Source organism: Sceloporus occidentalis, unplaced genomic scaffold (genome assembly GCF_023333645.1).
Source record: "Sceloporus occidentalis isolate IW3139 unplaced genomic scaffold, rSceOcc1.0.p SCAF_5, whole genome shotgun sequence".
Taxonomy (NCBI): Eukaryota; Metazoa; Chordata; class Lepidosauria; order Squamata; family Phrynosomatidae; genus Sceloporus; species Sceloporus occidentalis.
The window spans coordinates 81363417-81386965 of record NW_028316985.1 but is presented as its reverse complement, the minus strand read 5'-3'; the positions used below and the strand labels follow the sequence as shown (position 1 = coordinate 81386965).

General features: G+C 39.8%; 1 protein-coding gene across 3 annotated transcripts in view; it reads left to right on the top strand.

Annotated features, from left to right (window-relative positions):
- LOC149312376 (endoplasmic reticulum-Golgi intermediate compartment protein 2) overlaps positions 1–23549 on the top strand; it is a 33357-nt gene continuing 9808 nt past the window's right edge. Inside the window, exons 1-11 of one of the 3 annotated variants that reach the window (XM_089524501.1) lie at positions 1–124; positions 6675–6745; positions 8979–9124; positions 10437–10545; positions 13521–13567; positions 14955–15025; positions 15984–16024; positions 17911–18012; positions 19233–19328; positions 21312–21367; positions 21772–21870. In XM_089524501.1, coding sequence (XP_089380627.1) covers positions 9019–9124; positions 10437–10545; positions 13521–13567; positions 14955–15025; positions 15984–16024; positions 17911–18012; positions 19233–19328; positions 21312–21367; positions 21772–21870 — 727 coding nt within the window. In that variant the 5' untranslated portion in view covers positions 1–124; positions 6675–6745; positions 8979–9018. The remainder of the gene's footprint in view (positions 125–6674; positions 6746–8978; positions 9125–10436; positions 10546–13520; positions 13568–14954; positions 15026–15983; positions 16025–17910; positions 18013–19232; positions 19329–21311; positions 21368–21771; positions 21871–23549) is intronic. The other 2 variants (XM_089524502.1, XM_089524504.1) reach the window with 2 other exon arrangements.

The window sequence follows — 23549 nt, the reverse complement described above, 5'->3', positions numbered from 1 at the left end:
TTTTGAGTGGCGCTGCCACCGCCTTGCATTGCCGGGAGAGCAGCAGCCCCAGGGCGGGCGGAGGGCTCTTTGTCGCCGGCGGCAGGGCTGGAGGTAGTAGGATGCGGCTGGACCGGTGAGAGAGGTACGGTCCCAACCCCTTTCCCTTCCTCCATCTCCAGACAGGCTCTGCCTCCTCCTCTCTCCTTCCCTTCCTTATCTAATCCACAATATTAAGGCTACATCCACACTGGAGTGATAACCCGGTTTGAGACCGCTTTAACTCTTTGTTAGGCTCAAGGCTATGGAATTCTGGGATTTGGAGTTTGTTGTGGGGCCCAGACCCCAAACTCCAACTCCCATAATTCCATAGCCTTGAGCCAAGACACTTAAAGCGGTTCCAAACCGGGTTCTCTCTCCATTGGAGCCTAAGGTCCAATGCACACTGCAGAAATAATCCACCTTGAGACCGCCTTAGCTGCCCTGGCTCAGTTGCTAGGGAATCCTGGGAACTGTAGTGTTTGTGAGACATTGAGCCTTCTCTGTCAGAGAGAAAGCTCTGGGGCCAGAATAAGCTACAATTAATCCCTAGCACTCAGCCAGGGCAGTTAAAGCGGTCTCAAACCGGATTATTTCTGCAGTGTGTGTTTTGGACCTTTGTTCTTCAGAAGTGGGAGTGTTGTTAATGCAGGGCTTTGAAATCCTGAAAGTGTGCAGGTGTCTGCATTCACACATTACAGACTGTTTCAACCATGCTAATAATGTTCTTTGTCCCACCGGTAGGTTTTAATTATTAATTAATTAAATTAATAATAATTGATATTACCAATATTCCAGCGGATGCGGTGGCTCAAGCGGTTAAGACGCTGACTCTCTTGATTGCAAGATCGGGAGGTTGTCAGTTCGAGGCCCATCACTAGTCCCAGCTTCTGCCAACCTAGAAGTTCGAAAGCATGCAAATGCAAGTAGATAAATAGGTACAACTCTGGTGGGAAGGTAAACAGCATCTTGTGCATTCATGCTGGCCACATGATCACAGAGTAGTCTCTGACAATGCTGGCTTTTCAGTTTAGTAACGGAGATGAGCACCACTCTCTATGGTCCGACGCGGCTTGACAACCTTGTCAATGGGGAATACCTTTACCGTTTAATATTAATTTCATCCATCTCCTCCGCTGCCCGTCCTTCTTCTCCACCTTTATGTCTCACCATGAGGAATCTGGGCAGCAGAGAAACCTTGCAGGGCAGGTGTTTGCCTATCCTCCTCCTCTGCCACCTTGGGAAAAAGCCAGGAAGCAGAGGAGCCTTGAGGGGTGAGTGTTTGCCCTTCCTCCTCTTCTACCTCGCATAGCTCTCTCCTCAGCCTTAAAAGTTATTCCACATACTTGCAGGTTACCCAAAATCCTTTGGCAAGCCGCATGTGGCCCTCAGGCCATATGTTGTGCCAGCCTGTCCTTGTTGATGCACGTCTACTCCAAGGTAAGACCCACTGTAGTCTCAATATCGGTGCACAAACATGATTCATAGACCATGAAATTGGTTAATAGTTTCAGGTGGAAACTTCACATTGTTTTTGTGTCCCTTTGAGTCATTTCAGACTCTAAGGCGAATGTATTAGGGTATTTCTTGGCATGGTTTGTTCAGAGAGGGTTTGCCATGGCCTTTCTCTGAGGCTGAGAGGGTGTCGCTGGCCCAAGATCATCCAGTGGGTTTGCATGGCCAAGCAGGGATTTGAACCCTGGTTTTCCAAAGCCCAGTGCTCAATGCACTTCACAACATTGACTTTCTAGTTCCACATTGCTGCTGCTGCTGTGTGCCTTCAAGTTGTTTCCAATTTACAGTGACCCTATTGTGGGACTTTCTTGGCAAGTTTCTTCAGAGGGGTTTGCCATTGCTGTCCTCTGAAGCTGAGAGAGTGTGGCTTGCCCAAGGTCACCCAGTGGATTTCATGGCCAAGCTGAGAATCAAACTCTGGTCTACAGAGTCGTAGTCCACTACACTGGCTCTGCATTAGTGAGACTGTATATCTTGTGTGTGTGTAATTCATTCAAGAGGGTAGATCATAGTTGCCAAAGAGCTCGGTGTGACAAACAACCTGACTTTCCATGCTAATATCTAAATGATGCCCTCCAAATTAAAACGGTGATGAGGAGATATTTTTGCTTCATTCATTCATTTAATGGAACTTGAATGCCTTGGACAAAGCAGGTAATAGTGAATAAAAGTGAATATGAACAACCTTTTTTGAAATTAGAGCTTACTAAGACTTTTTGTAAATGTATGTTACCTTTTCTCCCATTCCTTGCTTTTCTAACCTCTCATTATTATTTTCCTGATCCCAATCATCTCTTGATCGATATCTCCTGCCCTTCATTTTTCTCCTTTCTTCTTTGATGAAATAAGAATATGGGGCAGGAGGGCTGCAGAAGCTAATTTATAAATTGATGGTTAATTTTAATGTGGTGTTATCTTTCAGTTAGACTTGACACAAAGAATTGAAACTGACTTAAGGAACTGAAATGTGTAAAGTACCCTGCAGTGTAACATTAAAACAATCATGTTTGTGTACATATATTTAGACATGTATGTATATGCTTGACTTACAGCACGATACTGTGTATGTTTACTTGGGAACAAGTGCCGTAGACTACAGTGGTTCTTACATTTGAGTAGACATGCTGTAAACGGCTTTATGTGGGCTGTAAAGTTTTTCAGTCATATGTTGATTTAATGAAATCTATTTTGTTTGGGTTACCAGATATACTAACAGAGAGAGAGCATTTTTTTAAAAAAAACCCAAAACCCTCAAGTGTCATTAAATATTGCATATAATATTCAGAAAGTTTTGTGTGTGCTGTCAGAAATAGAATCATAATAGGGTAGAAAAAGAAATAACCCATTCTTGGAAATGTATGACAGGTATGGTTCCTGCTTTGCTGTCTAACAGGTTGCTAAAGGTAATCTGGCATCTTTTGATAGGCTGCTGTGAAAGAGGTGTGTGTTAGGGGAAAAATGCACCGGTAAGATTATTGCAGAACGGGATTACTGTTCTTCACCAGTAGCAAAGATGAAGTGCTAATATGTAGCACTTTTATCACAACTAAGGATATTGTGATTGTGGGCATACAAATTAGCACAGTAAGTTTTTTTTCCCCTTGTTGTCATTCCTCAAGCCATTATAATGCTGCTACTGTGGTTAAATTTCATTGCTGTCTGCCATTCACTTGTTTAACAGTGATTTAGATAAGACTGTTTGGGAGGAGAAAGAACCTCTAGATTTGGTAGCTTTGGGGAGAAAGTAGTTTTGACTATTGCAGGATGATCTTGTTACAGAAGCAGAAGCATCTTCTACACCAGGACAGAGGAATAGCCTGTAAAATCTTATTGTAGTGGCACAGCTACACTGTTCCTATCACCTACTGATAGCCAGCATTGGGGAAGCATGTATTAGAAAGCATGTGGGAGTTGTAGTCCAAAAACTAACTCCTCCAAGCTCTGAGTTTTTGTGCTATATCTTCTCCCTCTAAATATACTTATTCTTCAGATCAGGACCACCTGTGGCTGTACAGTTGTGGTGAAACTGAGAGTGAGATATGGGCTGACATTACCAGGAGACAATTGTCCCAGGGCATCTAGCACCTGGTCTCATGCTTTGTTCCCAGTGTGCAGTAGGTCATAAATGGCATTGCAAAAGAGCTTAAGGCTTAAGACAACTTTGAGAGTTGTCTGGTCTGTGGGCTTAATTTGATAGCAAATAATAAGAAGGAAATAAAGAGATAACATGAACCTCTTTGGCTTCCAGCTAATGTTACTCATGATTAAATCCCAATGGAGCCAGTGATTCACAACTTGTTTAAATCTAATTGCTTTTAGTGAGAGTCATACCTTTAACTGGATCAGAGCCTTTGTCTGTAACTGGAAGCTACAGCTCGGCTGATGTCTCATTTTTATATTTCTGTTAAGCTTGTCAAAGCAGTGTCATAATGTTAAAGCTTCCAGATGAGCAGGACAAATTTAGAGTGCTACTACAGTTCTATCCTCTTTGCAAATCGGACCTCTCCTTGCCAGCCTCCCAATATCTTGTTTTTGCAGCTCAGGTTTTCTTTGGGTTCTGTAAACCCAGCAAAAAGCTTTCTGTTTTGGATGTCTTCCCATTGTGGGCTCAGTTTCTTATTTTTGGAAAGCTAATGCTATTTCCTATCTTAAAAAGCTTCTCCTATAGCATCTTTCCCCATCCTTTCCCCATATAGAGAGACATTAAGAAGAGGGAAGGGTACTTCTTATACTAGCCTTATCTTTATGGTCTGTTGATCCATTTTCAAGCATCACAGAGTAAGAGTGATACTGCAGTATTTTAAAAGGTTATTTGTGATAAAGAATAACATTTTATTGTCCATTAAAGCATATACTTATCCAAGAATTGATCTACAGTACTTTTAAAGGATTTTAAAGTATATTGTGCACAACAAGTATATTGTGCATTTTGTTTGGCCAATAAAGGTATTACTGATGGATTTTAAAAAAGGATTTGTTAGAATTAAATACAGCACAGGTCATTCCTCAACAGAATAAACTTGATCTGTTGATGACTTCTACTAAGCAGTCCTATATATAACAATTCAGAAGGAAGTCCCACTGAGATAAGATGGCCTCACTCTGAGGGAAGTAGGAATTAGGGAATAAGATTGGAGCTTTAAAGAGTTTGTAGAAGGCTGTGGGCTCAATTTTATAGTCTAGAACCAATTTGTTCAGGAAAGTTTCATGGGTATCAATAGATGTAAAATGAATCATTAAGGAATCATTAGCACAGGCTTGTACTGTAAATGGAAATGCTTTGAGAGCATGGGGTTCAAGAGCACATGAATAGAGCTTCAGGCATAATACATTAGTGGAACAACAAAAACCTAAATGCAAAATGTCCATTGTGTTAGAAGTAAGAGAAAATAGCCTGTATACTAAATTGCAAAAAAACAAAAAACAAAAAACCCTTTGAGATTAGGGTTGGTTGAGGTTAACACAGTTTTAGACTGTGATTAGCAAGAGTGGGGAACTTCTGTAAGCTTAATCTGACAGTTTGGATGGGATGGCAAACTAAACTTTGCTGTTAGAAAGCAAACATTTAATCAGTGTATATGAGCACAGTTCGGGCCTTGTGTGTTTTTATTTCACTGTGTGAACCATCCAGTGTGTTTTCTTCTTCTTAATATACTTGCATGTGTACACACAGAGACACACTATGCTCTCACTTTCTGCATCTTTCAATAATATCCTAACCATAATATTCTCTTGCTTTCCCACCAGACAGGTACTAATCATGCCTTATTCTATTTGAGGCACCGTTCTTCTTGGCAGCCTCTCCACCCCACCATTCCTACTAATTGGCTTCAAAAATGCTATTTAAATGTGGTACATAGCAGATGAAGATAACTGATTTGTTTTCTTAATGTGTATATGTGTCTACCATTCTGTACCAGCCAGTTAGGCAAGTAGCTTGTTGAGAAATTTGTAGAAAAGGTATATTTGTAGCTGCCTACGATTAGTTTTTCGTCTACCTTCTGTGTGTTTAGTAATAAAAGTAGTGCTTATAAAAGTGAGAACTTTTAAATTCATAAATATGGATATCTTGTCAGTGGATCAATATGATTCATTCCTGCCTACCACAACCTTTCTCCTCCCCCGTCTGACAAGCACATATGGGTCAAAAGGTTATTAAAGTGAAGTGTCTGTTTTATTGCAGACAGTCTTTTAATATAAGTATACATAAATCAGTACAGTGAGTGTATATGTTTAAATAGTGCTCACACTTCTGCATTTTAGTTAACATCTGTCTCATTCCAGAACTAAGCTGTAGGCCTCTTTCAGGGTGTGTTTGGTGTCAGGCACTGATACATGTTAATGCTATAGCATAAGCTTTATTGGTGGTAAATGATGCAGCAAATGGTACACAGCAGAGATGCATTCCAGCTCTTTCATTCATAGAGTCCAGCATCCTTTCATAGCCATTGGTATAATTGGGCCGCCAAGCAAATTCTAACCATACATATCCCTTGGCCAGCAATCGATTAAAATCCCCATCACTGGACATGTGGGAAGTACACCCACACACACCAAGTGCACAAGCAAACAAAGAAAATGAAAGTGTGCAAGTATGACCAGTCTCCCCCTAATAGCTATGAGAATTGTGCAAGCAGGTTAGCAACAGATTCATTCCCCCAGTCCATTTTCAGCCTTCATAATTCTTCCCAGCCTCAAACAGCAAGGTGAATGCAAAATGTTATCCAGCAAGGTCACTGATGCAAATGAACCCTCTTAGGTCATTGAAAATTGTTAACATTTGGCTATGGTGCTAACAAGGACTTCAAAACCCATCGTCTGGTGGCAGAGGGCCAACTCACTTCACCAACTTCCCGTTCTCTTGTGCTACCTTTCTCCACTCTTTACATCTTTTCTGCTTACCTTTGCTCTCTTGACCTCTTTCAGTTCCCTTTTTTGCACTTTGTGTAATTCAGTTTTCTATGTCTTCAACATTTCTGATTGTCTGATAAGTACTTTTCCAGTTCTTGGGTTATTATTCAAGAAAGTTACATTTCTAAAAGAAAGAAGACTGTGAAAAAAGAGCATTTTTCCCTAAAGGCTTATGTGTGTGTGCTTTTCAGCTTTCCCAACTGACTGATGTTGATCTTCTCTTGCTTCAGAAATTTTGCCCCTGACCCTGCTGTGCTTCTTCCTCACTACTGAATAACTGCCAGAAGAACAGAAGATCAAGGTAAGATCATTCATATATTAGGATACCACTTTCCTTTCCCCCCCCTATGCTTGAGTAAAATTATTTTTTGAGTATTAATATCTTTGAATGTCCAGGGAAATTTCAAGTTAAGTGCTTCTAACCCTTGCCTGATGTCTGTAAATGGGAAAAGTAAACGGTGGAATCTGTATCATTTATGACACATTGGGAGTGGGGAGCTACTATTTGGATTGTAAAACCTAAAATAGCATTATGGACTACCATAATTATGTAGGAGTTTTCAAAAACTATTTCATTATGGTCTGAAGGCATGTAAGTTTGAAATCTTGTTGTCTAGGCAGGATATAATAAGTCAGAACCACATTAGATCAGCCAACAAATGTTCCAAAATCCACATTTGCGAAGTACCATTAATGATGAACCAGAGTGAAAATAATGGTAGAGGGGGAAATTAACAGGTAGGAAGGGGAGCATTTACATTTCCCCCACTCAGTGTTGTTCTTCAACACATGCACACACCCACTGGGTCTTTTCTCCCTGTAGGCTTCAGTGAGAGCCAGTGTGGCAATGATGTTTGGGCTTTGGTCTATGACCATGGACCAGCAGGGTTCAAATCCCCATTCGGCCATGGAAACCGCCTTGAGCAAGTCACACTTTCTCAGTTTCAAGAGGGTGGCAACCTCTGAATAAACATGCCAAGAAAACTCCTTGCTAAGTTCACCTTAAGGTTGCCATAAGTTAGAAATAACTTGAAAGCACACAACAACAAAGCTCCAAGATTTGTAATTCACTGGAAGTGAGTGATTGTGGTGTTCCAGGTGATGTTAGACTTCAGTTCCTATAATCCTTACCATCGAATATGCTGTTTTGAGTTTATCTGAATTGTAGTACAGAAATACTGTTATCATGAGAGTCACAGTTGCCTACCTTTGTAATATGGACTTGGGTTAATATAATGCTTCTGGAGATGGACAGATCTTTGTGCAGCATTTTCAGAGAGCTGGAGAGACTGCTATGTGATAGAGGAGGTCCTTTTCCTTCTGCCTTGTCACATATGTCTAAATCTAGATTATACCATTTCAGTATGTTGATAATATCACTATTTTGCAATTCTTCCATTCCTCCTTCTGAGTGTTTTAAAACTCATTAAGAAAAATTCTGGTCCTTCTGGGATGGGCTTATTAACAAACATCTTGTTTCTGCTTTTCTAAAGCATGACAATCACCAGGCTTCAGAAGGGGAGGCACTGGAATAGTGGTTCAATCTGTTTTGCATGGGTCACATTCCCCTTGAAAACTTGAACTTGCAATTTGAGGACATTATCAGACCTACCTTTTCATTTGGAGTCCCGGATAGCAGGTGTGGATAGAAGGATGTTTATTTAGCTTAGAGTGCTGCAGCAGTTGTGCTGGTTTCTAAGATTTGGTCAGGGTGCACATGTGTTGTTTACATCCTGGTTGGATTATTAATGTGTACTGCCTACGTGTTAGCCTTTTGAAACTTTAGTTGATCTGTCATGTGGCAACAAAGATAGACACTCACACATGGGATCATACTCTAATGTTGTAGTAGCTATTCCAGTTTCTAGTTTGTTTCTTGTCATAACTCAAAATATTATCTGTTACCTCAAAAAGGTTAAATGGCTTGGGTCCAGGTTGCTTGAGGTTCTGCCTCCTCCTTTACCATCCTGCCTTCTCCTTAAGATCCACTGTCTGTGCCCTGTTTGTGATTTGGGTGCATTTGGTTTCTTTCTGGCTGTGAGATATATTTGTCCACCTTTTTTGCTGACTGGTTAAAACTTTTCTGTTCCAGCAAGCATTTGTCCCAAAATTACTTCAAGTGAAATGCTGAACATGCTGGTGTGTCTTTATAATGCTTGCAATGGACTTGATGACTCCATTTTATTAGGGAAGGACGTTTCAGAAAATACTAATTTGAGATCGGGGAATTTGCAGATTAAAAATTGGAGTCCTATATAACCTAGTCAGTTATCAGAGATGATGGCAGTTGTAGCTGATGAACATCAGTAGGGCCACTGGCTTCACTGCTACATTTTAGCAGCAGAAGAAAATAAGAAGATGTCCCAATATCCTGGGGTGAGAGGCATTTTTAGTTTAGCAACTTGATTCATCTAAAATTTTTATATTCCAAAGTACTTTTTGATAAACTTAGTTTCAGTTGTATATGGTGAGTTCAATTTCAGCACTCAAGAGGTTTGTCAGTCACAATATAGTTGGATGGTGCTCTCTTGCAGAGTGAATATATGAAGGAAGACGTTGAGGGCTGTGCTGAAGATGAGGCGACTGAATCGGAAGAAGACCTTGAATTTAATGAAGGAGCTGGATGCCTTTCCAAAAGTTCCTGAAAGTTACATAGAGACTTCAGCAAGTGGAGGAACAGGTAAGCTTGCCAATGGTTCACTCTCTATGACCGCTGGGTCTGATGGATGAGAGCAATAGTTGCATCCAGTGAGCATTTGTCAGGAAAAAAAGGTCTTGCAAGCTGGGCCACTGTTGAATGTTTGCCTTACTTGTCAGAGATAACAAAAAGTCTAGCACACAGATTTTCAAACTTTTCATTAAGGAAACACACCAGTATGGTTTCAGTTTGGTTTATTAAAATTGTTACTGCTCAAAACTTCAACCACTTTTCTTGCACCTGCTCTGTCTGTGGCGTCCTGAGTCAAGAAAATTTTCCATTCCCAATTCTCAGTCTCAGACAGAGTGATTGCTCTTTGGTGGTAAATGGCCATCTTGCTTTGGATCAGCAATCTTGGATTAAGCTTAATAAAGGTAATTTTATTAAAGATGATTTAAAGAAAACCCTGATTCCTGCAGGTGGTGATACTAGTATTGTTCTGGTGCCCAGTCTTGGTTGGCTTTGAAGCCTGTGCTGTCACATTTTTGTAATATAATCCCTCCCCAAGTGCCTAAACCTAAATGCCTAAACCACCCCATTAGTGCCAACTGATTCAGCAGATTCTCTCAAGCATTCTGCATTCAAGTAAAGCAGTCAGAGCAAGTACAAGGATGCCAGTTGAAGCAGAAAAGTATTGCACATATGCAGAAAGGATATGCCCACATGTAGGGGCCATAGGGGCATTTTCACTGTATTTTTATCCCCTCTTTGGTCCATATTAAATCTAGGAGAGGCTTTTTTAAACATTAGAAAGTGAGAGGAAGTCACTTATGATTCATTTCCTGTTTCAGTAAAGAGCCTATCATGGGCCTAAATGGGTCCAGAGGCCAAAATCTGGGTGAAAATATCATCCACACACCCTTGGAGGCATCTGGGGGCAGAAAAACATTTTTGGGGAAAATGTTCAGTAGTGTATGTTCTCCAGCTAGGGTGAGTCTCACATTGTAGTTTGCATGACTGTAATATAGTTATATCTTGCTTGCATGAGGATGCAATTCCAGAGCTTTAATGAAAAGATTGGTCTATGAGTGTCTGAACAGAATATATTGTACTAGAGATTGGCCTTTAGACCATTTTTGTTGCTTTCATGGGTGAATGAGAATCTACAAAAGTTCATGATTTATTTATCTGTTAGTCTTCAAGATGCTGCAGCTTTCTTTTTGTTGTTCAAGCTGAATGGCTAGATGTATTAATGTGTTAACTGATGTACACCCACTCCCCCCCCCCCCGTAAATAAACCCAGCTGATACCTTACGTGTGTTTATATCTTTATTTTTTTCTTGTTTTTGATTAGTTTCCTTAATAGCATTTACCACGATGGCCCTCTTAACCATCATGGAGTTTACAGTATATCGAGATACCTGGATGAAATACGAGTATGAAGTAGATAAGGACTTTATTAGGTAATTTTTTGCTCTCATTTGCTTTTTTTCAAAACTTGTGTTGATTGTATACTCTTATTTTCTCTTAAAACATCTTGACTCCCCTAAGGCAGTAAACCTCATATTTCCATTTAATCTCTGATCAAATGCTTGGGTAATGTCAACATCCATGTACTTAAGAAACTGGAAAACAAAGCTATTATGTATCTCCTGGGGCAAGCAGGTAGAAGGAGCATACTTGCCTGTGCCATAGAAAGCAAGAGAGAGTGGCAAAAAACGAGCATATTAATTAAGGGTCCAATCTGTTCAAAGATGGTTTAAGAATGACAGATTTGCTCAGGTGAATTAATATGTTACTCTAGCTGTGTGGGAGTTATTTCTTTGTGGGTGATTTCTATTCCACTGTAGTCATGTCAGCGAGACAGAATTTCATTGGTCAGGCAGTCACTTCTGACATTACCTACGCATTCCCCTTCCTATCCAGTGTTGTTACTAAGGTTGGTATCATCCAGTGTAGTCATGCTGTCACCTCCCCATTGACCTCCTCCCAAGCCTTGCCCCATTTACACCATCTCTTCAGCATTTGAAAGACATGCAGGCAAACACCATAGTCCATTTATGTCAAAAGGAAGATGTTTAGGGACCAGTGGTGTTACCTCTCCTTAGGATGTTACCTGGTGTGGCCCACACCAGCAGCGACACCCCTGTGCCTACCTATATGTTCCTGTCAACCACGAAGGCCACATGGTTGCTAATAATACTGTAGGAGCCGGTATATGTTTCCAGCCATACAACCTTAAAAACGTGGTTAAGAGTAAATTGTGTGCTAATATTTACCATCACTAAAGCTAACTGTGCTTCTTTGCCTTTTTCATAATGCTGGCTTTTCTCTTTAAAACAAAATATCTGAAGCATTACTCCATGCCTTAAAAGTCCTGATGAAATTCATGGGGTTCTTGTAAGTTGGCAGGCCTCTTGAAGACACCCCATATCTCTACACTCAACCTGTTTCAACCTTATCAGTTGAGTGCTTTCCAGGAAAAATGTCTTTTTACAGGAGACAGTACCAATGAAAGGCTTTTCCTCTCTACCTCCCAAGCCTTTTAATGTGTTTATCAGTCTGAGTTTGTTCTTACCTAGAATTTTAAGGCCAAATTCAGGTTAGTAGTGTCAATAGCTAATTCTTAGTAACTCTTAACCACATATTTTTAATCATGGGTAATGCTTGCAGACAATCCCAGGGAGTTCCTGTGAGAGTAGGGGAGAACTAGGATCTGTGGCTTGTTCCCAGTCCCTGAATCAGGCTCTGTTTCTTCTCCAAAGTTGATTTAAAAAAAAGCTATTAATTATTGCAGTGACATTTGTGCACTTCTTTATCATGTCCTTGCCTGTTGTGTGTGTTGCTTTGGGGAACCATGAACTTCTCGCCTCTCAGTTGGAAGCTGATGTGCTCTTACCATTTTGGAAAATAAGTTATTAAATAGATGTGTTGTGTATGTTGGCTCCTCGTTTTGTTGTCATGGAGACAATTGGGCAAAGTGTGCATCAGGCTAGGAACATGAGCCATGCTGGAACAAATCCAAAGGCCGTTTTAGTCCAGCATTTTGTTCACACAGAGGGCAACCAGATGCTTCTGGGAGGCTCATGAGCAGGCCATGAATGCAGCAGCAGCCTCCAACTTACATCCTCTGGTTGCTGAAAGGCAGATTGCCTATGATAGTGGAGGCAATATAAAGTCATCATGGCTAGTAGACATTGACAGCTGTATTCTGTGGAGTAATAATAAGCCACAGGCAGCTTTTCAAAGGCTGTACCCCTTAGGAAAACACACTCCAAAAGGTGTGGACGTCTTACTGGTTACAGCCCTAATGCATCTTCTACATTCCTTTCAGTATCCATTCAGACAATTTAACAGCTAAAGTGGTACTTCAGTATTTGCTATAACAATAGCTAGGCTCATAAATCACATAGTTATGAGCTATTGCCAGAACAGGTTTCAGGCATTGACTCCTCTAATACAGTACTTGTTTGCAAACATATTCATAGTGGGCTGAAAATGGTACATATGAATGAACATATATGTTTCTTCAAGTAGAAAGTCAAACCTGGTTCTTTGCTTTACATCCTCTTAAGGATATGAATGTCATTAAAAATGAAGTAAATTAATCTGCTCCTGTTCAGGCAGCTTAATTAAGCTTAATTAAGGGTTTTTCCAAGCAGCATTTATTTTTCCAAGATTGGTTGCAGTTGTATTAATAATTGACCAAGGAAAAAGCTTGAGATCTCCCTGTACTTAGTATTTAAAGGCAGTGTCTAGGGACATTATATATTCTTCAGGCTTTGTGTAGGAAGCATTGAGCAGAACATCAGTGGACATGGAATCCTGAGCCAGCAGTTTCCCTAGATGGATTTTGCAGATCTATAAAGGAGGTGGAAGAGAAAACTGGTGCTTCTGCAAATGTAAGTGCTCTCCACTTGCATAAGGCACTTACATTGTCAGAAAAACTATTTTTTCTCACTCTTCCTTCAGCAATCACATCTGGGGAACCATCACATCTGGGATGGTTCAGTATCACCATTTTTACTACTTTGGACTATGGCTTATAGGACAAGGACCAAGGATCAAGATTTATGTTGGGATGGGAATCCCCAGTATCCTTCACCATTGGCTATGCTGGCCAGGGCTGCTGGGATTAGCACTCCAATGACATCTGGAGAACTCCACTCCTAAGCTAAGGATGGTCAGCCCTGGTTAATACATGGTTGGGTGACCATCAACAATTATAGGTGGTGTAGGCTATATTTCAGAGGAACAAACTGGCAAAATAACCAGAGTATTCCTTGCCTAAGAAAACCCTATGAAATTCATGAGTTTGCCATTACTTGACAGGAGACTTGAAGGCACATACATACTATTCTGTATAGTGTAAACTATTATATGACAGTAATAATAAACTGTTTTGAAATTGACTTATGGTATGTTTTCTTTTTTCTAGTAAATTAAGAATCAATATAGATATTACTGTTGCAATGAAATGTCAATGTAAGTATTTTCATGAAATATAGTTCATTTAAAAAATACATTATTGTTGTCTTAAATTGAACAGTATAACATGTTATTTTTACACATAGGGAGATTTCTGCATGTAGGGTAATTTTTCCAGGATGAACCCTCAGATTCACTACATGGTTATTGTAAAATGTTGCTGTGTCTTGAGATCTTATCTTACTCAAAAACTGTTTCGTTGCCAATTTGATCAATTATTCTAAAAATCTATTTGATTTTTAGAATAACTAAATGATTTATTGGCCTGTTACAGACAGCCAAAATAAAGCTGCTTCGAGTCACAGTGGAGGTATGGTGTTTCAATGATGCATTCGTCCTAAGAGTCCAGAAGTCACACCAAAGCCACGCTCCAGTCTGGAGCGTGGCTTTAGTGTGACTTCTGGACTCTTAGGACATATGCATCATTGAAACACCATACCTCCACTGTGACTCGAAGCAGCTTTATTTTGGCTGTCTGTAACAGGCCATTGGCAGTATTTTAATATTACTTGAGGGCACGAATAATTCAACACTGCCTTTCTCTTGATACCTTAGAGAAGAAAATGTTTCTTTTTACCTGGAACACATTAATAATACATTGGGGCTTTCCAAATGTCTAAGTGCAGAGTGACTGTTTTATTCACAAATTATAGTTGAATTATTTTTCTGCCTTTTTTCTAGAGTACATTACTGTGCTACGTGCTAAATTCCCCTTTCCTGGACAAATCACAGGCCTTCAGTTACACACAACACACATAAGACATTCAATTCAGCAACTTTGTTTTCTACTGCTTGTGGTTTTTCAGTTGGAACTATTTGCAAAAATAAAAAGTGGAGTTTTGTGACAGCCAAACAATCAATATTTTAAAGAAGAAAACAGATTGCATAGCAAAAGAGAAGAAAAAATAGGGATGCATGCAGAAAATTGCATTTAATATAAAGCAAAATTATTTGAAATACTGGTGATCTTTGGCTTCTGGCTGCCTTTTTTTTTATGAAGTAGTACACTTTGTAATTTACTGTCGTTATTTGCTAATCATAAGTGCTGACAGCAGTCTGTGACAACAAGAAACATAACACGTTGATGTTTTAGAAGGAGCACTGACATTTCCAAAGTGCTCATTAGGAAGAAATGTGTTGTTTGTATGCCCTCTGTTTTGATGTGCTGCAGTTGGCTGGTTTTGAAAGCTCCTGTTTCACAATAGTTTTCATGTTTGTGGCAGTGAGGGATGCTGTGACAAACTGAGATACCATTAGAAACAAAACAGAATGAAATTATCTGTCTCTTAAAAAAAGAAGAAGAAAATGTTGGACTTGAAAAGAGCAGATATTGTTTTACAGGCTTATTTTTGTGTTTACCTGTCTATTTCACTTTTTGAAACAGATATTGGCGCCGATGTGTTGGATTTGGCAGAAACAATGGTTGCCTCCGCCGATGGATTAACTTATGAACCAGTACGTTTACTCCCATTTCCTTTGTAAAAGGTTTAGTTATTAACTGGCTTGCTTGGTTCTTGAATAAACCCTCCCCCCAAAAATGTTATTGTTTTCTTGAATTTGGTTGAATATCCTTAGTAGCTGGTGATGTGGTAGATGTTCACAGTGGGGTTGTCTTAAACTGGTGGATGTGCAGAACAATATTGGCAGCCATCGGTGTACAGGACACCATAGTGAGAAACATGAGCAGAAGCTGAATCTGTCTCACCAAGGACTTCATAGTTTAGGTCATGGGAAAGAGAGGAAAGTTGGGATGACAAGGAGTACACACAAACACTTGTAGTGACAAGTTGCTTCATAGGCCATGGGGGGTGGTGGGGAGGAGAATTTCTGTATTTTCCATAGAAGAGATGGGAACTTTCCTTTCCATGAACTTGTTTGAGTTAATGTATCTTAGGGTCCAAGCCTGTACATCTGCTGTTCATTTTTTTCTTTTGTTGACAAACCTTATGTGCATTATTATAGCATGGAGAGCCAGTGATTCTGAAAGTCTTGTGATTCCTACCAAAAGTATTTCTGCTGCAGTCACCTTTAGTGTATCCTGCCAACAAATTATAACCAGTGGGGGCAAATTCAGTGATATTGTGAGACTGTTGACAGGTGGTGCAGAAAATACATAACCAGCAAGCCATAGATCATTTACCTTGTGCTAAAAATGCACTAATAATCACCCTTTCCTTCATTTAAAAGGTGAACCCCCACTAAAAGGGAGTTGCTGTGACAAATTTATCAATTTTTCAAAGAGGAATTAGATATCAGTATGAAATTATTTTATTAATTGCTAACAAATCATGCCAACCTCCACCACTGTTATGTGCCTGGCTTTCCCCCATGCAGCTGTTTTCTTGACTGGTAGAAATTGTCTTAGGAGAATCTGAGAGAGTATTGTGTCTTATGATTACATTCTTCGTTGCAGGTAATATTTGAACTCAGTCCTTTGCAGAGAGAATGGCAAAGGTAATAATCCAAATGCAATGTCATATGTACAAATAGGGAGGATAATTGTGAATGCATGTGGACACATGTTTACATTTGGCTGCTCTCAAACCTTGAGTTTAAAACTAAGAAATTTGAATAAATAACTGCAGGCTCATTATGCACAAAGACATTACATTTCATTGCTTCCATCTGTATTTTGGACAGTGTTGTCATTGCTAAGTAATGGGCGAAGACAATAACCTTACATGTTGCACTTTTTAATGTTCAGGACTTTTTGACATAATTTGATAGTTTGAAAACAGTTTTATCCCCCCTCCCCCACATTTTTAACATTTGTGCCACATGCATAAAGCCATCTTATAATTATGTGCCGTCAACTATCCACATCCAGAGATTCTGTATCCACACACACTCCAAAGGGAAACCTTGATTTTACCATTTTATATAAGGAACACAATTTTACTGTGCTATTGTATTTAATGGGACTTGATCATCCACGCATTTTAGTACTCACAGGAGGTCCTGGAATAAAACCCCAGCAGATACCAAGGGCCCACTCTAATATGACTTTCCTCAGTGTCTTAAATCCTTGGTGCAAGGTAAAGCAGAGATTCTTTTTTGTTGGAAAATGGGGGCACAGGGAGATGTGTGTTGAAGGCCATCTGAATTTACTGTTTAAAGTTGCTTTGTCCAAAAAAGTTTCTGTTTCTCTAAGCCCACAAAGAGTTTTGCCTTTGTTTCCCCCTTCTCACATATGCAGGATTATAAACCATCCTGTTGGATTTTCCCATTTTGTCCTGGAATCATGGAATTCAAGAACTGGAAGGGGCCCTCTGAGCCAGCAAGTCCAGCCCCCTGCTTAGTGCAGTATATACGGTTAGAGTAGTGGTCCCCAAACTGAGCCCTTTAAGAGATTTTGGACTTCATCTCCCAGAACCTCAGCCAATAGTCTGGGATTCTAGGAACTGAAGTCCAAAATCTCTTAAAGGGCACAGTTTGGGGACCACTGAGTTGGAGCATTCATACTTTTTTTGAAGATGTCCAGAGCAGGAGAACTTACCACCTCTCAAGGCAATATGTTCCATTGCTGAACTGCTTTCACTGTCAAGAAACTCTTTCTAATGTTCAGTTGAAATCTCCCTCCTGTAACTTCAAACCATTAGATCTAGTTCCACCCTCTGAGGCAGCAGAGAACAAGCCTGCAGCCTCCTCTTTGTGGCAACTCTTGAGGTATATGAAGAGTGTGATCATGTCACCCCTCAATCTTCTCTTCACCAAGCTCAACTTATCCTCATCTGTCCTTTTCTACCTGCATCATGTCCTGCCCCTTCTTACTCTCTTCATTCTTTGATGTGTTCTTTTTCTGTAGCCTTTAATTCACTGCTTTTCTGGACCTTTTCCTGTACTTTCTTGGAGACTCTCAGCATCTCATTCCTCTGCCATCTTGACAGAGCCCTAGCTCTACAAAGGGAGCCAACCCACATTTTCCATGGTTTGGGTACTACTACAATAGCTTACCTTTGCAGATCTGGAAAGGCCATTTAGTCCAGAGTCTATTTGCTATGTAGCTGACTTGGTCTAGTCTAGTGTAAAACATACCACCCATTGTTAAAAAGCTTATTGGAATAATTTTCAGAACACAGCTACCAGTTGTGGCTTCAGACATGGATATCCTTGCCTTCCCCCACATTAAATTAACCAGATACCAACATCCTCATCCATTGTTCCATAGTTCTTTCCCTGGAATGAACAGCTCTGCAATTTTGGACAACTCATGGGTGGCACCTTTATTTTTCCTTTGATGTGAGGGAAAGTTAGAGACTTGGCCAACTTATGACTAGTGTATGTCTTGCACTGCTGTAGGAAGCACTGAAATATTCCTTTGTTGCCCATCCAATTTTTAGGATGCTGCATATCATTCAGAGCAGGCTGCAAGAAGAACACTCTCTTCAAGACATAATATTCAAAAGCGCTTTTAAAAGTGCGTCAACAGCACTGCCACCAAGGTGAGAGGGTGCTTTCTATATGTAATTGATGGTAATTGTTATTTGCTTCAGGTATTGATAGCATATGTAGAAAAATATTTATCGCCTGAGCTGATCATGTGATCCTGAACATATTTGTTTTTGAGATCGGTGGTATTGTAATACAAAGTCTGTCTGCTTAAGGCCTGAAATAGATGCACAGCTATGATCACCTGAGACAAGTCAGAATTGTCTGCTGGTGAGCAGAAAAGGAAGACTTCTCTCGCCCCCAAAGATGTTACATTTGAACCTGTTTTCATGCTCTGTGTACACACAGTCAGATGGCTGTGAGAATTTGTCTTGGTTTGTTTCTACCTGCTTGTACCCAGATGCTGGACTCTTACTTTTGCATCACACAGGACTGACACAAGACCAATGTAGGCTAGTCTCTGCATTTCACTTGCTTACAAATAATAATATTTAGAAAGGCTCCACTGGAATTGATTGGACTTAATTATGTTTTTGTAGAACTGGGATATTTGCCTCTTTTTTGTCCTGAATTTAAAAGCCATGGCTGTTGCCCAGCTATTCTTTGGTTACGGCATTTAATTCTGCCATCTCATATTTTATTTTAATTGCTGGATATATTTTAAAAAACAGCAATTGATATTATTAGAGGTAGTGATAAGTGGTATGTGGAGTTTCTGTTAGGGCTCCTGAAAAATAAGCCAGACTCCCCCTTTCCCCCATTGTGCAGAATTTTAAAGACTGTCAAGAAGTAAAGAATAGTTATGATTAAGGCAGCTTAAAGGCTAGCAGAAATCTGGTGGCATCATGTTTCAAAGACTAGAATCAACAATAGACAGACTTGGAGTTGGTGAGAGTTTTATTCACTGATGTCTTTTTGTATATATGTATGGAGCTTTGAGCTGGATATCTTAGAAAAAGGAAGCCACCACATGTCTTCTCAGGTGATTAAGGCCTTTTATAGACATTCTTCCCAAATGGTTTGATTTGGTATCATAATAGCTTTCTTATCTCCTGAGATTAAACATACAGTTTATTTTATTCCTCTCCTCAACAACTGCTGAAGCTGAAGGAGATGATGGCAATAAAATTCCTCTCAGCTGCCGAAAAACTAAATGTTTGCCTTCTGCTGTTGTTTGCTTAGTGATGCAAACAGCACACTGGGTGACACAATAAGCTGGTGATGTGTGAAGGGCTTTTTCAACTGCTGTCTCTTCTTTACCTTCTTCAAACAGGGAGGACAACTCACTGCAGCCGCCAGATGCTTGCAGAATCCATGGGCACCTGTACGTTAATAAAGTAGCAGGGAACTTTCACATAACTGTGGGCAAGTATGTTCATTTCATATATTGAAAGCACTATAAATCACTCAGCTCTCCTTCCCACCTCAGGGTTTTGGGTTTTCCCTTCTTGATGTTCAGAGCAATAGAACAATCTTATATCTGTTTATTTGAAAGAGAGCTCCACTGTGTTCATGCATCAGCGAAGGCATCCCAAATTTCTTCATGGATTCTGGGTCAGATACGTTTTAGTGTATTGTTAAAGTATATTGAAAAGAAAGTGTGTGTAGATGGATCTGCCTTTGTGCACACACCTATGTGTGTGTATGCCTTAAACTGCAGCTGCATACCTTTACTACTGCTGCTGCTGTTTTGTGTGTTACACTAGACTCTCTTGTTGATGTAGAGAGATCAGTTTTGTTCTATCAGTATTGTATAGAGTTGAACACTTTTGACTCTTGCGGAGACACCTTTGGCAAAAGTGGAAGAAGGCCACCACTCATCCTATCTATTTTCCCCAATCTTTTTGAACATCTTCTGTTCTTTTCATTTGTAAAATACCTCTAATTTGCCCTGAATATCTCAGAGTAGGGGTACAATAACTCAAGCATGCTGTCTTATTTGCAATACCATAGCTATCCATGTGCAATCTCATTAGACTATCCCAAACCAAATTATTTTTTTCTGATTAATTCTTTTTGTCAGTTCCTTTTCTTCTCCACTTCATAAACGTACCCTAATTTTTAGTGCTTACCTTAAGATTAAGAAACATTTTTGTTTCTTCTTCAGTCAACTCTTTCCCCCCACTCCCTAGCTTTCTAATTTTCTGTTAACCTGTGATCAAGCAATACACATTTACATGCTTGCTTTACACAGGATGCAGCCATATGTGCCAGACCTTTGCTCTGTGCCATTTTAATATTTGTCTGATGCCTTTAGTTCTTCCTGTCTTGTTTTGCTACTGTTGAATAAGAGTATCCAATATACAGTCTGTCAATACCGCCAATTACTGATAGATTTTTAAAAAACGTTCCCACTAACTTTGCTAATAAACAGTTCCCCCCTCAATACCCTCTAATTTTGACCCATTTGGGTTTTTGAACTGAACATTATTCTATGCTTTCTAGAGAGGGATGTGAGGAGTTTGATTGCATGCTGTTCTGCATATACAGGTATACCTCAGTGAGCAAAGTCTCTGACAAAGAAGCTCCATTTTATAAAGGCTTTTTACTTCCAGCCCCCTTTCTTCCTCATCCATTGTCAAGCTGGGAGGTTTTTAGCAGCATTATTGGCAGGAAAGTGAAAGACAGCTGGGGAAACAGACTTTCGTTGACAGATTGCAGCAGTGTCTGCAGGAAACAATACAATAAAAGGTAGAGCTGGGAAAGAGTGAGAATCTACTGTAGCTGAGCCTACTGTTGCTGTTTCTGCCTACAACAGGCAAGGTGAACAGCAGCTGTCTCCAAATCCCTAAGTGAACATGTATGAACAGCGAAACTGAGAAAGGAGGAAGACAGATAAGCCTGCCTCAGCAGTCCTCTCACCATTTTCAAAAAGCATAGATCTGTACATTTGGATGCCAAAATAGAAATCATAAGTGGAAACTGGTGAATGAAAAATAATAATCCCTGAATGCTTTTTGGAAGAAGCTTTCATGGAGTTTCTAGAAGAATTGTTTTTGTTTACTTGCTCAAGACTTATCTGATCTGGTTGTTTGATTTCACATGTGCATATGGTTAGTTTTGAATAAAAACTTGGCTGAAGTGTGTGGCACTTCTCTTTTTTTGCGGTTAGGACCCTGTCCCTATTCTTTTCAGGTTGTTTCTGCCTCTCCTACCAAATTTTCTGTTAAAGAAGTAATGTCCAGGAACACATCTACTTCAATAAATGAGAAATATCTTTACTAAGAAACAAGTGTTTTCTTGAACCTTGAGCTGTATTCTAAAAGTTTGTAAGATGTTTATTTAAGCTGGTTTTTCAATGTTGTACTCTATGATGCTAAAACTTTGTTTCCTTCCCCTCGTCCTTCTTTAGGGCAATTCCTCATCCGAGAGGTCATGCGCACTTGGCAGCCCTTGTGAGTCATGAATGTAAGCCATCTCTTGTTACTTGGCATGGAATATTATCCTTAGCGTATAGATATTTCAGACAAGCATGTATAAAAATGAGCTTACCAGGTTGTGGAAATGTACCATTTGGGATGCAACAAATTAAAAATACTGCGTGCCCTTGAACATGGGACCACTCCAGATCTCCAGCTCAAACCATATTTTGTGGAGCAAAAGACAGGCAGGATAGTAACTGTTCCTTCTTTGGTCTCCCCTTGTTTCATATGCTTTAATTTGTGGATTTGTGTGTCCATCGCCAGTTGATTAAAATGCAACCAGATGTGATCCTGAATCCTTTAACCTCTTTTGATAATGGTCATCCATAATACTGCACTTGAGTAGAGAGCAACAAGTGGATGGATTTCTTGTTACTTTGTCTTTTTCAGCATACAACTTCTCCCACAGAATAGATCATTTGTCTTTTGGCGAGCTCATTCCAGGGATTATTAATCCTTTGGATGGTACTGAAAAAATCGCATCAGACCGTAAGTGTTGTACTCCTGACATAAAAGTGTCTACTGTTCATTTTGTTATTGTTTTTCATTAGAGTTTGCATTATGATGTATTGTTATTAGATTGAACTACTGTAGAATGCAAGTATAATTTGTATAATATGTATAATTTGTCATTCTGGGAGTTTACATTTATCTTGATTGTCTGTCATCTATCTATCTATTAAAATAGTTAAATCCCACCCTCTGTCCAAAGATCTCAGGCCACACACAATAAAATCAGTTCAAAATGATAACAATAATTTTAAAAAAGACTACAAATATATTAAATAATTTATCAGTGAAAAAAAAGGCAATTTAAAGACGATTAAAACAGTTTAAATAATGCCGGCTATAGTACATCTACAAAATTGCTAAACCAATTAGTCCCCCCTCCCAAATGTTTTAATAAGAAGCCATGTTTTGACTTGGCAGAGGAATGAGTATTCCATAAATGGAATGCCACAGCAGGGAAAACCCCCTTTGGCTGAATCTGCACTGCAGAAGTAGTCCGATTTGACACCACTAACTGTCATGGTTCAGTGCTATGGAATTCTGGGAATTGTAGTTTGTTGCAGAACTAGAGCAGAATGCTGGTGCCACAACAAACTACAATTCCCAGAATTTCATAGCACAGAGCCATGGCAGTTAAACTGGCATCAAACTTCAAGCTTGTGTAGGCTCATATGAGCACATATAGTCCTTCAAATAGACTGAGCCATATGTGACCCCCAGTAGTCCCCCCCCCCCCCAATGCACAGAAATGGCATTTCTGATTTTGTGATAAAATAGGGTGCAGGGATTCCCAGCTCCCTCAGAAAACAATTTTTGACATGTAATTTTGGGATGTCTTAGGGTTGTGCATCCTACAGTGGGTCCTAGGCTGGAAAATTGGTTTCTGGTTCCTCCAGAGTTGTCCACCTCTGCCTTATTGTTAGTGTTTTATTATCTGTATTTTTATACTTGTATTTTACTATTTTATTAATGTAATCATGCCTCGATCTGCAGGGAGAGGTGGGAAATATAAATAAAAGTTGTTGTTGTTGTTGTTAGAGTGTTGGACTGGGATTTGGGATATCCAGGTTCAGGTCTTCATTAGCCATGAAATGTACTGGTGGCCTTGGGTCTGTCACTCTTTCTCATCCTACCTTACCTCACAGGCTTATTGTGAGGATAATGTGAGGAGGAGAAAATTCATATGTATCTCCTCAAGCTCAGTGGATGAAAGGTGGAATACACACGTAAATAATAGTAAATGAATTGGTCCAGGTTTTCTCTCTTATAGTATGGTGTATACAGTATTATACAATATGGGATGCATTGGCTTAGTGGTTAAGACACCAATTCTGATGATTGGAAGATCAAAAGGTTGGGAATTGGAGGCCCGAGTGCTGCATGATGGAGTGAGCTCCGGTCACTAGTCCGAGCTTCTGCCAACCTAGCAGTTTGAAAACATGCAATAGATACTACTTCGGTGGGAAGGTAACAGCGTTCGGTGCAGTCATGCTGGCCACATGGCCACTGGAGTCACCTTCAGACAATGCTGGCTCTACAGCTTAGTAACGGAGATAGGCACTGTCCCCTACAGTCAGTTACAACTGGATAGTCATGCCAAGGGACTACCTTTATGTTTTATATAACTAACGTATTTATGCAAGGTATTGCACTGCAAT